Source organism: Pyrus communis, chromosome 15 (assembly GCF_041283825.1).
Source record: "Pyrus communis isolate YQ-2024b chromosome 15, ASM4128382v1, whole genome shotgun sequence".
NCBI classification, from domain to species: Eukaryota; Viridiplantae; Streptophyta; class Magnoliopsida; order Rosales; family Rosaceae; genus Pyrus; species Pyrus communis.
In genome coordinates, this window is record NC_142579.1 from 870070 (window position 1) to 883285 (window position 13216).

Here is a 13216-nt window from a genome sequence, read left to right on the forward strand (position 1 = left end):
AATCGGCATACTCGCACGCTAGTGTCGTGACACATCCTACTTACGGCCTTATGGCCAAATGATCGAACCGATCAAGCACTCCCCCAAAGATCATGCATGAACCAAATCGAATTGAATGTGCGTGTGAAGTTTTGTAGTATGTTTCCACGGAAGGCCACGGAAATGGCCTCCGGCCTCCCAGTGGAGTCCCCCTTTCTCTTGTTTACACCATCATTATAGACACCAAATTAACAAGAGGCAACAGAGAGATACCAATGGCACGACGATGAGGATGACAACAGAAGATAGACGCGTCATGGATCGCTAAATTTTATCTTTTGTGTGTGTTGTGCACGCGAATTCCACGCATATTACCTTGGATCTTTTATGACAAACTTCTCTCTTTCGTTCACTTCTCCCTAAAAAATCAAATGTTGATCGACTAAATCCTAAAGTTTTGACCTCAAATGAAATACCAGAGGAATAATAGTTACGTCCTTCGTCACTCTAACGAATATGGGAAGCAAAAGAATAACAATTTCTCGCAAAGGCTACTATAAGATGTTAGTATGAATAACATGTGTTATGATACAACTGTTGGTGATGACATATATATAAATGCGATACCAAATGCTTGTAATGCATGAAGATACGCTTAATATGGTGTTTTATAGGTCACAATCTTGAACTCGAATCACAGAAAAGGAAACAAAAAGGAAAGGTTTCAAAATCATCTAGTCATGGAAGCTGTGCACCTCATTCCGAAAGAATCACGAGTTTATCCACCCACAAGATACATTTCCCCCTAGAGGTATTTTCGTGCAAGAGCACGAACTTTTGTATCAAAATGTGATGACGCAATTCGCGAACCAGGCAGGTACAGGGGATTCAGAAGAGTCTGCAAATTCACAAACATCTTATGAGTCAATGATCGGTTCATGTGTTTGTGTTATGAAATGGAAATTGTGTAATGAGAAGCCTTCGTATCTTAATGCATGTATTTAATTTATTCGGAGCTATTAGAGCGGGATCCACTTTTTGGGGAATATGAGTCGAAGCAATAACAAGAATATTTCTAGTGGAACATAGTGTGAAATGGAAATGGAAACTGTTTAATGAAATAATTAACAGTGTTTAGACACATCTCAAGATTCTGTGAAATGACAAACTAATTTCCTTATTTGGATTCACCAGAAAAGGAAAGACAAAAACTCGGTATTTAGATTTCATGAATCCTAACTTTAAAATCTACCTCAATCCCAACATCTGAAGATGAGGGAGACAGAGAAAAAAAGGCATAACCATCACCATAACCACCATTAACACCACCACCCACCGTCATTGCCCCCACCATTTATACCACCATGCCACCACTTTACCACTAGCACCATCACCACTACTAACATAAACTTTATGCAACCGCCGTCACCACCGTCCATTTACAAATAATTGATACCTCCATACACAACTTTGAATTTCGTAGTTAAATCTCATCATGTAGGTGAGCCAAACAAGAAATGTTACAAATGCTATAACTTATCCCGTGTTTTTAAATGTCATCGATTTGAAATTTTAGCACTCTTAAACTCCCACAACCAAATGCACTATAAGAGTTAAGGCTTGGGAAAACTATTTACCCACAGAACCCATGCTTAAGCTTCTCCACCAAGTCACATTGACAGAAATCTTAAAAGTTTTATTAAAAGACGAGACTTGTGCTGGAAGGCTCTTAGGTTTGAAGATAGGATACTGGATACCACCCCAAATTGCATTCAATTTGTTATAAATAGGCAAAAGTTAGATAGATAACCTTTGCTAAGAATAAGGACGAAGCGGGTGCAAAATATCACACTGTTTTAGTTCGTAACTATAACTATAACACAAAAGAATTGCAGATAAAAAAGGAAAAAATAGATACTGATATTATTGCTTTCAGTTTTTTTTTCTCTTTCAATTGTTGTGTATTGATCACCAATGGAATGCTCTATTTATAGAACCACATCTGTGAAGATTTACAAAAAATAAAAAATCACACCCGTGACATTACACTTTTAGAAAAAGCATCACACAACAAACTATTCTCTACTATTCACTACTATTCCCAAGTCTACCTTATTCGTCCACCAATTTTACAACATTCCTCCTTGGATGCCCACATATCAACATCAGTTGCCTTATTAAAATCTTACTTGGAAAAAGCTAATGGGAAAAAACCATACAACAGTAACAAAGCATTTTCTCACTAAGTAGGGTCGGCTATATGAATCCTAAAACGCCATTGCACTCGGTTCTGTGTCATGTCCTCCGTTAGATCCAAGTACTCTAAATTTTTTTAGAGTCTCTTCCAAAATTTTCCTAGGTCTTCCTCTACCCCTTCGATCTTGGACCTCTGTCTCGTAGTCACATCTTCTAACCGGAGCGTATGTAGGCCTCCTTTGCACATGTCCAAACTACCGTAACTGATTTTCTCTCATCTTTCCTTTACTTTCGGCTACTCCTACTTTACTTCGGATATCCTCATTCCTGATCTTATCATTTCTTGTGTGCCTACACATCTAACGGAGCATCATCATCTCCGTTACACTCATTTTATGTATGTGTTGATGCTTCAATGTCCAACATTTCGTGTCATACAGCATCATCTGCCTTATTACCTTCTTATAAAAAATTTCTTTGAGCTTCAGTGGCATACGACGGTCACACAACACGCCGGATTCACTCTTCTACTTCATCCATCTAGCTTGTATTCTATGATTGAGATCTTCACCTAATTCTCCGTTCTTTTGCAAAATAGATCATAGATAGCAAAAGCGATCGCTCTTTGGTACTTTCATATAACGATCGTCTTAATTTGATTGAGAGCACACCTCGTGGTTTGTTAGTCGTTTCAGGCAACTTAAGTCCTTGTGGGACTTTCATATCTATGTCAGTATCTAATTCTCCATATAGTTAAACAGTGACGACATCCATAGGTCACATGTCAAGTTTTTCTGAAACCACCAAACTTATTAAGTAACGGAATGTAATTGCGTCCATTACAGGAGATTGTCTAATTATCAACTTCCCTTCAAAACAAGCCTGCAAGGGGTTATCATTTGAAATAGCAATGTGTATGCTCAATAATAGATGTCCATTAGAGTTGGTAATGATTCTACAAATCATAGTGGATCCTAAATGACCCAGACAGTCATGTCAAAGCATATAAATTTTTGAATCAATGAACTTCTGATCCCCAACAGTATGTACTTCAATTATCTTTATGTATGTATAATACAATCCACTCGATAAACCATTCAACTTCTCTAATATACACTTCTGGGTATCATTGGAGGTAATGCATAGATATTCCATATTTTCTGCACTTTTCGTTTCAGTGTGGTATCCATTTAAATGTATGTCTTTAAAACTCAACAAATCTCGAGTAGATCAAGTAGCATACAATGCATTTTGTATGGATAATATTGTTCCATTTGGTAACATGATCTGAGCTTTTCCTAAGTCTTCAATTACATCTGATTGACGTAATATTGTTGTTAGCATCAAACTTGAGATATATTTTCAATCTCGAAGTATTGTATGCATGATTACGATATCTGCAAGACAAACACATCCGCCATTGCTCTTGTTTTGAGAATAACGATCGTTTTTATCCATGCTTTCTGAGTAAGGGAATCACAGTTAAAAACAGTTTAAAGGAAATTGAAATGTCACTTTTATTGAATTGAAATGTGAGCTTTAAACTGCAAGTTCATATTAATAAAAGTATATCAAACATAAATGATTCAATCGGACCGATACACTTCATTCCTTCTTTCCACAATGAAGTCTAAAACATCCAAGTAGGTTGTGTTCAATTACCTTGATAAATCGAACACTGGATCACGTATATCCATTGGTTTAGCCTGGTCGAGGAAATTGGTTTTGACACCCTTCTCATGCTTGATATAGGTCCACCAAATATTTTGGAGTACGACAGTTACGTGTGTCCAGTGTCCATTGCTACCACACTTATGGCAAACTCCTTCAAGATTTTCAGAAGTCTTATTCATATGAATTTTGCCTTTGTGGTGATTTACATGCTTGAAGCTAAGGCCTGAATTATGTCTTGGAACCTGATTGTGAAATTGAACACCATGATTCTTGTTTTTCTCATTCCACCGGCCTCGCTTATGGACACATCCTCGCTTGTAATTATCGCCACGAAAGGATGTGGTATTCACTTCAAGGGAAACAACATTCATTTCTGGAAATGATGTCGATCCAGTAGGTTAGGACTGATGATTCTTCATCAGAAGCTCATTGTTTTGTTTAGCCACAAGGAGCACATATATCAGCTGGTTGTACTTGGTAAAACCTCGCTCTCTATACTGTTGCTGCATAAACACGTTGAAGTCATGAAAGGTGCTGAATGTTTTTTCCATCATATTTTCCTCAGTGATGATTTCCCCACAAAGCTTCATATGGAGCTAATTCTGAATATTGCAGAATTATACTCAGTCACCAACTTGAAATCTTGGATTCTTAGGTGAGTCCACTCATAACAAGCCCTTGGAAGAATCGTTTTTTGGTGATTGTATCTATTTCTCAGTGCCTTCTAGAGGGCTAATGGATTTTCAACCGTTAGGTACTCGCTCTTCAGTCTTTCATCAAGGTGATGATGGATAAAGATCATGGCATTCGCCCGATCTTGAGAAGATGCACTGTTCTCCTTGATGGTTTCTTCAAGATTTCCGACCTCTAGATGGATCTTGATATCTACTACTCAGGTAAGATAGTTCTTCCCGGTAATGTACAGGGCAACAAAATCAAGTTTTGCCAAGTTCACCATTTTCTTTTCTAAAAGAAAAATGAGATGTGCAAGAATTTGGAATAATATGTATTTTGGAGGAATATAGTGTTAGAACTTCTGGTTCTTATAAATTTTTCATTTTGATTTTCATGTCAAAATGAAACTTCATACTCGAGATTTATATGATTAATGAGGAGGGCGATTGTACCGCACCTCTCATTGAAACAATATAGCATAAGATAGGTGATTGTACCGCACCACTCAAGCAGCAGGAAAATTTAAATATGTAGAGTAAGGTGAGCGATTATGTTGCACCACCTAAAATTGTAGTAAAATTAAATCTGCAGTTCAAGATGGATGATGATACTGCACCATCTTCAATCGCAGTAAAATTAACATAAATAAACATTGAGTTAGTAATCAGGAGCTACATCAAACAAGAAACCAAAGATATAAGCACTTGTTATATTGAGCACCAGAAGCATGCATGGTGTTAGTAGTTTTCCGCGAGGGTACATTCAACAAGTGAGGCAGAAAAGGAAGAAGAATAGGAAAATCCTTGAAGGAAGCATTTTTCAACGAATGAAGTGGAGAACTTTTCAGGGTTAGAGAGTCATGCTGATAACGTGTTATAAATTGACAAAAGTTAGAGAGAACCTTTGCTAAGGATAGGGACGAATCAGATGCAAAATATCACATTTTTTTGTTTCGTAACTATAATACAAAATAATTGCAGATAAAAAAAGGAAATGAGGGACTGATATTATTACTTTCAATTATTTTCTCTTTCAATTGATGTGTATTGATCACTCACAAATTGCTCTATTTATAGAGCCACATCCGTGAAGGTTTACATAAAATGAAAAGACAAACCCGTGACATTACAAAAAGCATCACACAGCAAATTATTCCCTACTATTTCCAAATCTACCTTACTTTGTGGGCATTTATTCATCCACCAATTTTACTACACCTTGGAAATAATTTTGTTTGATAATGTACACACTTGTGCTGTTAATCTTTTGACACATGTATACAAATTTGCATGTTCTTTCTAAGCAATATTTGCACAATCCTGAGTATTGTTTTTCGTCTAATATGTGTTCCAAGTCCCTCTATGACTAGCAAAATTTTCCATTTTATTGGTACAGAAATGCTTAGGAGACAAAAAAATGAGACTCTATGTTCTTTCTGCCACTTCACAGTTTAACGTGAATTCTCGTACCAACATATTATAATATGAATTATGTTGTAAAATCGGTGGATAAATGAATGCCCACATAGTAAGGTAAACTTGGAAATAGTAGGAAATAGTTTGTTGTGTGGTACTTTTTCTGAAAGTGCAATGTCACGGGTGTTGTTTGGTTTGTCACGAGTGTGACTTTTCATTTTATGTAAATCTTCACAGATATGACTCTATAAATAGAGCACTCTGTGGGTGATCAATACACAGTAATCGAAAGAGAAAAAAACTGAAAGTAATAATATCAGTATCCCTCATTTCCTCTTTTTATCTACAATCCATTTCTGTTATAGTTACGAAACAAAACAGTATAATATTTTGTACTCGCTTCGTCCCTGTCTTTAGCAAAGGTTATCTCTCTAACTTTTACTTATTTATAACACGTTATCAGCACGACTCTCTAATCCTAAAGAGTTCTCATCTCCATTCGCTGAAAAATGCTTCCTCCAAGGATTTTCCTGTTCTTGTTCCTCTTCTGCCTCACCTGCTGAATGAATGTATCATCACGAAGAACTACTAGCATCATGCCTGCTTCTAGTTCTCAATATAACAATTACTTATATCTTTGATTTCATGTTGGTGTAACTCCTGATTATTAACCTAATGTTTATTTATGTTAATTTTACTGTGATCAAAGATGGTGCGGTATCATTGCCCATCTTGAACAGCAGATTTAAGTTTACTGTAATTTTAGGTGGTGCGGTACAATCGCTCATCTCATGCTATATTGTTTCAATGAAAGGTGCGGTACAATCATCCTCATTAATCATATAAATCTCGAGCTTAAAATTTCAAACGTAAAAATTTTGTAAGAATCAGAAGTTCTAACACTATATTCCTCTATAATACATATTATTGCAAATTCTTACACATCTCATTTTTTTTTTTTTTAAATGACGAACTTATCAAAGCTTCATTTTGTTGTCTTGAACATTATCGAAAAGAACTACCTTACCTAGGTAGTGGATACCAAGATTCATCTGGAGGTAGAGAATATTGGATAAACCATCAAGAAGGAGAACATTGTATCTTTTCAAGATCGGACGAAGGTCATGATCTTTATATATCGCCACCTTGATGAAGGATTGAAGATCCATGAGCCCTTTGGAAGGCACTAAGAAATAGATACAATCACCGGAAAACGATGATTCTTCCAATGGCTCGTTATGAGAGGACTCACCTAAAGATCTAAAATTTCAAGTTGGTGGCTAAGTACAGTTCTGCAATGTTCAGAATTAGCTCCTAAATGAAGCTTATATGGGAAACCATCGTTGAGGAAGATATGTTGGAAAAGACTTTCAGCACCTTTCATGCCTCCAACGTGCTCCTGCAACAGCAATATAGAGAACGAAACTTTACTGAGTACAACCAGCTGATATATGTGCTTCTTGTGGCTGAAGAAAACAATGACCTTCTAATGAAGAATCATTAGTCCCGATCTATCAGCACCATTCCCAAAAATGAATGTTGTTTCTCTTGAAGTAAATACCACATCCTCTCATGGCAATAATTACAAACAAAGACGTGGCTACAAGCAAGGTCAGTGGAATGAGAAAGGCAAGAATTATGATGTCCAGTTTCACAACCAGATTCCAAGGCATAATTCAGGCCCGAACTTCAAGAATGCAAAGCGCCACAAAAGCTCTCCTAGAAATCCTGAAGGAATTTGCCATAAGTGCGGTGGCAATGAACACTGAGTGCGTAACTGTCATACCCCAAAATATCTGGTGGACCTATATCAAGCCTCCCTCAAGGAGAAAGTTGTTGAAACCAATTTCATCGACCAGACTAAACTGATAGATATACTTGATCCAATGTTTGATTTATCAGGGTAATTGAACACAACACACCTGGATGTCTCAGACTTCATTGTGGAAAGAGGGAATGAAGTGTATCGGTCCAATTGAATCATTTATGTTTGATGTACTCTTATTATTATGAACTTGTAGTTTAAAGTTCGCATTTCAATTCAATAAAAGTGGCATTTCAATTTCCTTTGAACTTTCAGAAAAAAAAAATGTCCTTGATGAGACACATGTCCCTGAAGAGACGGAAGTACATGAAAGCAAAGAAATCTCCATAAATTATGCATGTACTAACGAATTGTGGGATCGAAATAAAATAACCATCGACAACATGTTTGCATTCGCAGTAGCGACTGAAATCATATTAAACGATGATATTGAGCCCTGCTCTATTGATGAATGCAAACAGAAACAAGATTGACCTAAGTGGAAAGATGCAATTCAGGCAGAATTAAATTCCTTAGAAAGGCGAAGTGTTTTTGGACCGGCAATCCAAACCCTGCCTGATGTCAATCCCGTCAGTTACAAATAGGTATTCACAAGAAAACGCAACGAGAAAAACGAGATTGCAAACACTGTTAATGGTAATACACAAATGAAAACGAAGTTATTCATATTTGGACTTAATACAAGGTTGCCAAACGTGTACCTCCATGATGCAGGATTTAGAATGACACACGTGTATATTTTGTCTATATATTTGCCTTTCAGTGATATTGCCAGTGAATCTCTACTCTCTAACTTCTAAGACTATTCACCTATTCATATTTCAATCCCTTGCTTTGTTTTGGTTCCCAATGCATTTATAGTTCCAGAGAAACACTGAACTATAAATAGTCTTCAAAAAACAGAGATTCTGAACTATGCATTCTATATGAATCAAATTGATTTGGGTGCCTAGGCACTGTAACTACGTGCTTTCTAATGAGAGCTAGCCCTTTTACTAAGCAACAATAATTAAAATTTAGCTATCCAACTTCTACTTTTCCTAATTACAAAACGCATAGCAGAAAATACATAGTTCACCTCTATTCATCTCATGCCATCCCAAGGCTACAAGATCAGAAGTATAGAGTGTAGATGACATAGGGATTCCACAAAGAACACATCAAACATTAAGAACCTGCGGAATTGTAAAAATGAACTTTAAATAAAGGGTTGATGGTATGTAGTGACTTACTTTGATATAAAGCTCATGAACCTCTTGGAAGAAGCTCTTGATTCCATCATCGTTACGAGAGTCATGAAGTAGCATAAGTCGTGTATGTATGCATAGTTAAAGAAAATGTCAAACTGGAAACTGTAAGCTACCTAACAAAGTACAAATAGGCACAAAACGAGGAGACCCTTCACTCAGCCTTGACAACTATGGCAACAGCAATGAATTTGGAAATTGAAGACAACATAAGTATATATATTTGGCATCGTAGTTATGACATCTGCTGACATTATCACTGTTATAAGTTAAAGATACTTTCTCGATTTAAAAAAACGAAGGAGATGCCCAAGAACCGGCACAGAAAATAACACATCATCAATAAACATACAATTCTAAGATAGATGGAGTTGACACAAATATTTGAACTGAAAATATGAAGGATATGACCAGCCGTAACATAGACGGAAACCACCAGATCATTAAAGCGATCGATTGCCTTCAAGTACCTGCACCGAAAATGTCACAAAGGTCAATAATATGCGTAAACGAGTCAAGGAGAGGAGCATAGAGGGTACAGAAAAAAGTGGCTGGCTCACATGGCACTGGTAGTCCAGGCAAGGTCCTGCACAATATCGAGAGCAGCATGTAATATGAACTGATGCAACTGAGCAGCATCTTCTCTCTGTGTCAAACCAACACCCATTACCCATCTGAGTACTTAGCCATACAAACACAAATATTCTGATGAATTTACAAATCATTAACTACATTGCCTAGCGCGAATGTGTTCCGCTGTACACCCGAGTTTGAATCCCCCTCCCCGCAGTTTAGATTACTTAAATAATCATTAAACAAACATAACAGAAATTGAATCATTAAACAAAAATAACAGAAATTGAATCATTAACCAAAAATAACAGAAATTGAAGCAAGCATTGTCGATGCAGAGATTGCCAAGAAATGAAGAAACCCACTTTAATTAATTGAAAATTCGATTTAAGTTGATGAGATTTCGAGAGAAATAATTTGATTGATTGTCACGAGGAATCAAGCAATGGAAATCAGAAATTGAAAGGGAAAGAGAGAAAGAACGATACTTTGGCGGCGGATCCGACTTCAGCTTCGTAAATAGGGATGTCGTTTCTGCTGACGATGATGAAACACGCCGTCGTCGCCATCTGATCTCCCTCGCTTTCTCTCTGCTTTTTTTTTTTCCAGCGAAATGGCCTCCGACGACGACTGTCACTGAGATGATGAAATGGTTAGGGGTATTTTTGTCAAAAATCGTATTCTCCAAATGGCAGGCTGAATAGAATCTGGCTAAAAAGAATGAAAGCCCAATTGGCCCAAGGAGTGTGCACATGAAGCAAGTCCGGCAGAGATTTTTTTAATGTGCCGGAAACACAGAATGATACGTCATAGGTCATTATACAAGTGGAGAAGTTTTTTTTTCAAGTATCCTTCCACTTATATAATGACATGGCGTACGGACCTGCACAAGTAAAGCTAAAGATCATCACCTTTCTTGTTTGTGAGTAGGTGATGTTCCGGCATACTAAAAAACTCACCAATTCCGGAAGCCGAAGTGGAAACACGGGTCCATCGGCATAAATACCATCATGGCAATGTATTCGTGTCACACAAGTTGGTCTCCTGATTCAGCCACCAAAACTACACATGCCACGGCTAGTATTGGGGAACAGTGGCTTTCAACAACATAACAAGCTGCTAGCATTTGGGAAACGTTAACTCATAGGAAGTAACAAATGAGCAAGGGCTAGGATTCAAGCCCACTGTAGCCAACAGACTAAAGCTCGGCGCATTGCTTGCCACGGTGGCGGAACAGATTCCATGGCTGTGGTGGATGTTCCCCCCCAGAGGAAGAGGCCTTTGCTAAGCATAGGGCAGGACGAGACCGGCTCACTAGGGCAATCATGGAAGAGCACACACAAGCACACAACAAGAGCAGTGGTGCCAAGCAAAACTTTGTGGATGCGTCACTTGTATTGCAAGACAAGTATGACCTTAGTGAGGACACTATTATTGGACTTCTTTGGGTGAGTGGTAATATTTGGTATCAGTAAATGATTTCCACACTCTTTTATCCGCTTGTGGCTAGTCTTCCTCTTATATTTGGTCACATGATTGAATAAATCAACGATGAAACAAGGAACAAAAAAAAAAAACTGAGAAGTGAGGAAGGAGAAAATGAGAGTCAAAAGTATAGAATGACCTAATTGTTTCTTTTTTTGCATGACATGATTACAACGGGTATGGACACCACATCCATTCACATGATTGAATAAATCAACGATGAATCAAGGAACAAAAAACAAACTGAGAAGTGAGGAAAGAGAAAATGAGAGTAAAAAGTATAGAATGACCTAATTGTTTTTTTTTTTTTTGCATGACATGATTACAACGGGTATGGACACCACATCCATTTTCAATTGGATGTGCCATGGCTGAGTTCATCAAGTACCCAAGGGTGCAACAAAAGACACGAGAGGAGTTAGATCGGGTCATCGAATTCGAACGGGTCACGACCGAAGTCGATTTCTCAAGCCTGCCTTATTTACAATGTGTAGCAAAAGAAGCGCTACGGTTGCACCCACCAACACCACTACTGTTCCCTCGTCGAGCCAATGCAAACGTCAAGATTGGTAGCTTCGACACACCCAAGGGTTCAACTAAAGATTCGTCGAGGAGGAAGTTGGCATGAGCCTGAAGCTCCTGGTGGTGAGGAAGACGACAACAAATGTATAGACGCAATGGAAATTGATTGAAGGCGTCCATGAGCAACACTGTTCATGTATGAATACAAAGATTTGCTAAATTTAAGAAGATGAGAATTAAGAGTACTCGAGTAGAGACTGACCAAGACCCAACCCGTATGGAACATGTTCTTGGCTTCAAGTACTTTAAATGATGAAATTAACTCCTTTCTTTTAAGGAAGACTAACATAATTTCTATTTGGACTGTAATTGTTAACAAAGTTCTAGTGTACACTCGTTCAGAACTTGTGCTTTTAAAATTCAAAAAAACAAAAATAAAAAAACTTCTACTCATAAGCGCTTCTATTAAAAGCACACTGAAATTTTTATTGAAAATACTAGTTTTTTTTTTTTTTTTGGGGGAAAAATGGGGCTAAAAGTCCAACCAAAACTATTCAATAATAAGACATCCCAAATTGATCTTCACTAACAAAACTAATGGAACAAAAAGTAATATTATCAAAATAAAAATTACCTAAATCTAAAGTAAAATTATAATTAGCCAAACTATCCACCACAAAAAAAAAAAAAAAAAAAAAAATCTTTATAGACGTGCTGAAGTTCGCAATGCTAAATTTTGGTAACAACTCTCAACATGTCAATACAAGGGAACCCAAATGATTCCTTCTATAAACTTGCAACACCAAAGAACTTGAAGTGCGACACACATCAAGTGCTTTTTTGAACCTACAATACTTCTTACCTTTTTCTGTTTATCCAGTAACATCATCACCAACCTTTGATTCCTTCATCCCTACGCAGAGCTTGATGAAGTCCCTACCATCGATTCTAGCTTTACCAACCGCCATCCAACAAAATATAAGTATACAAAAAGAAAGATAAAAAAGTCTTCACCAACCGCCATAACCCAATAACTTCCTTCCCCACACCGTACTCAGCCACGAACCACATCAATCAATAATAAACGGATTAGCAATCCAACCTTACCCGCGGGTAGTTACTATTTTCTATTTCAGCTGGCGCAATGTGTTGATCAGTCTCCATCTAAAAGTAGTACGCCTCAAAAATAGTTGAAAATGTTTTTAGTAAAAGTATATTTTAGAATAAATTATTACTAAAATAATAAATAAATTCTGATAAAAAAAACACTTTTTTATTTTATGCGAGCTCGTTTGGATGTGCTTTTAAAATGACTGAAAGTACTTTTGATGGAAATGTTTTTAGAACCAATTCTTAGTAAAAATGCAAGTAAATTCTGGAAAAGTACTTAAAGTGCTTCCTGAAAAAAGCACATAATTAGTGCTTCTTGCAGAAAACACTTAAAGTCCTTTTAGAATCCAAAAATATTTTCTCGAAAAACACTTTCAATCATTTTAAAAACACATCCTAACAAACCAACTTTTTAAGTGTTTTTGAAAATAAAATTACTTACTTCAAAAGTATTTCCAATCATTTTAAAAGTAATTTCAAATATACCTCCTCACACATCTGAGTTGGTACATTTC

At 36.9% G+C, this 13216-nt stretch overlaps 1 protein-coding gene across 1 annotated transcript; it reads right to left on the reverse strand.

The window, feature by feature from the left end:
- Positions 1-517: 517 nt before the first annotated feature.
- Positions 518-11715, reverse strand: LOC137713218 (uncharacterized). The gene is made up of 5 exons (XM_088685556.1): positions 10073-11715; positions 9572-9657; positions 9417-9481; positions 8997-9079; positions 518-877 (listed from the first exon to the last, which is right to left on the reverse strand). The coding sequence occupies exons 1-5, from the start codon at positions 10151-10153 to the stop codon at positions 785-787; spliced, it is 408 nt and encodes a 135-aa protein (XP_088541682.1). The 5' UTR covers positions 10154-11715; the 3' UTR covers positions 518-784.
- Positions 11716-13216: the final 1501 nt, after the last annotated feature.

Bases quoted from the DNA above. Each gene is read 5' to 3' on its own strand.
- LOC137713218 (XM_088685556.1), bottom strand. From the start codon at position 10,153: ATGGCGACGACGGCGTGTTTCATCATCGTCAGCAGAAACGACATCCCT. The intron at 9,080-9,416 runs TCCTTCATATTT...TATGCATACATA, and splicing joins CTATGTTACGGCTGGTCATA to CACGACTTATGCTACTTCAT. The intron at 878-8,996 runs GTAAGTCACTAC...GTGAATTTGCAG, and splicing joins TTCATGAGCTTTATATCAAA to ACTCTTCTGAATCCCCTGTA.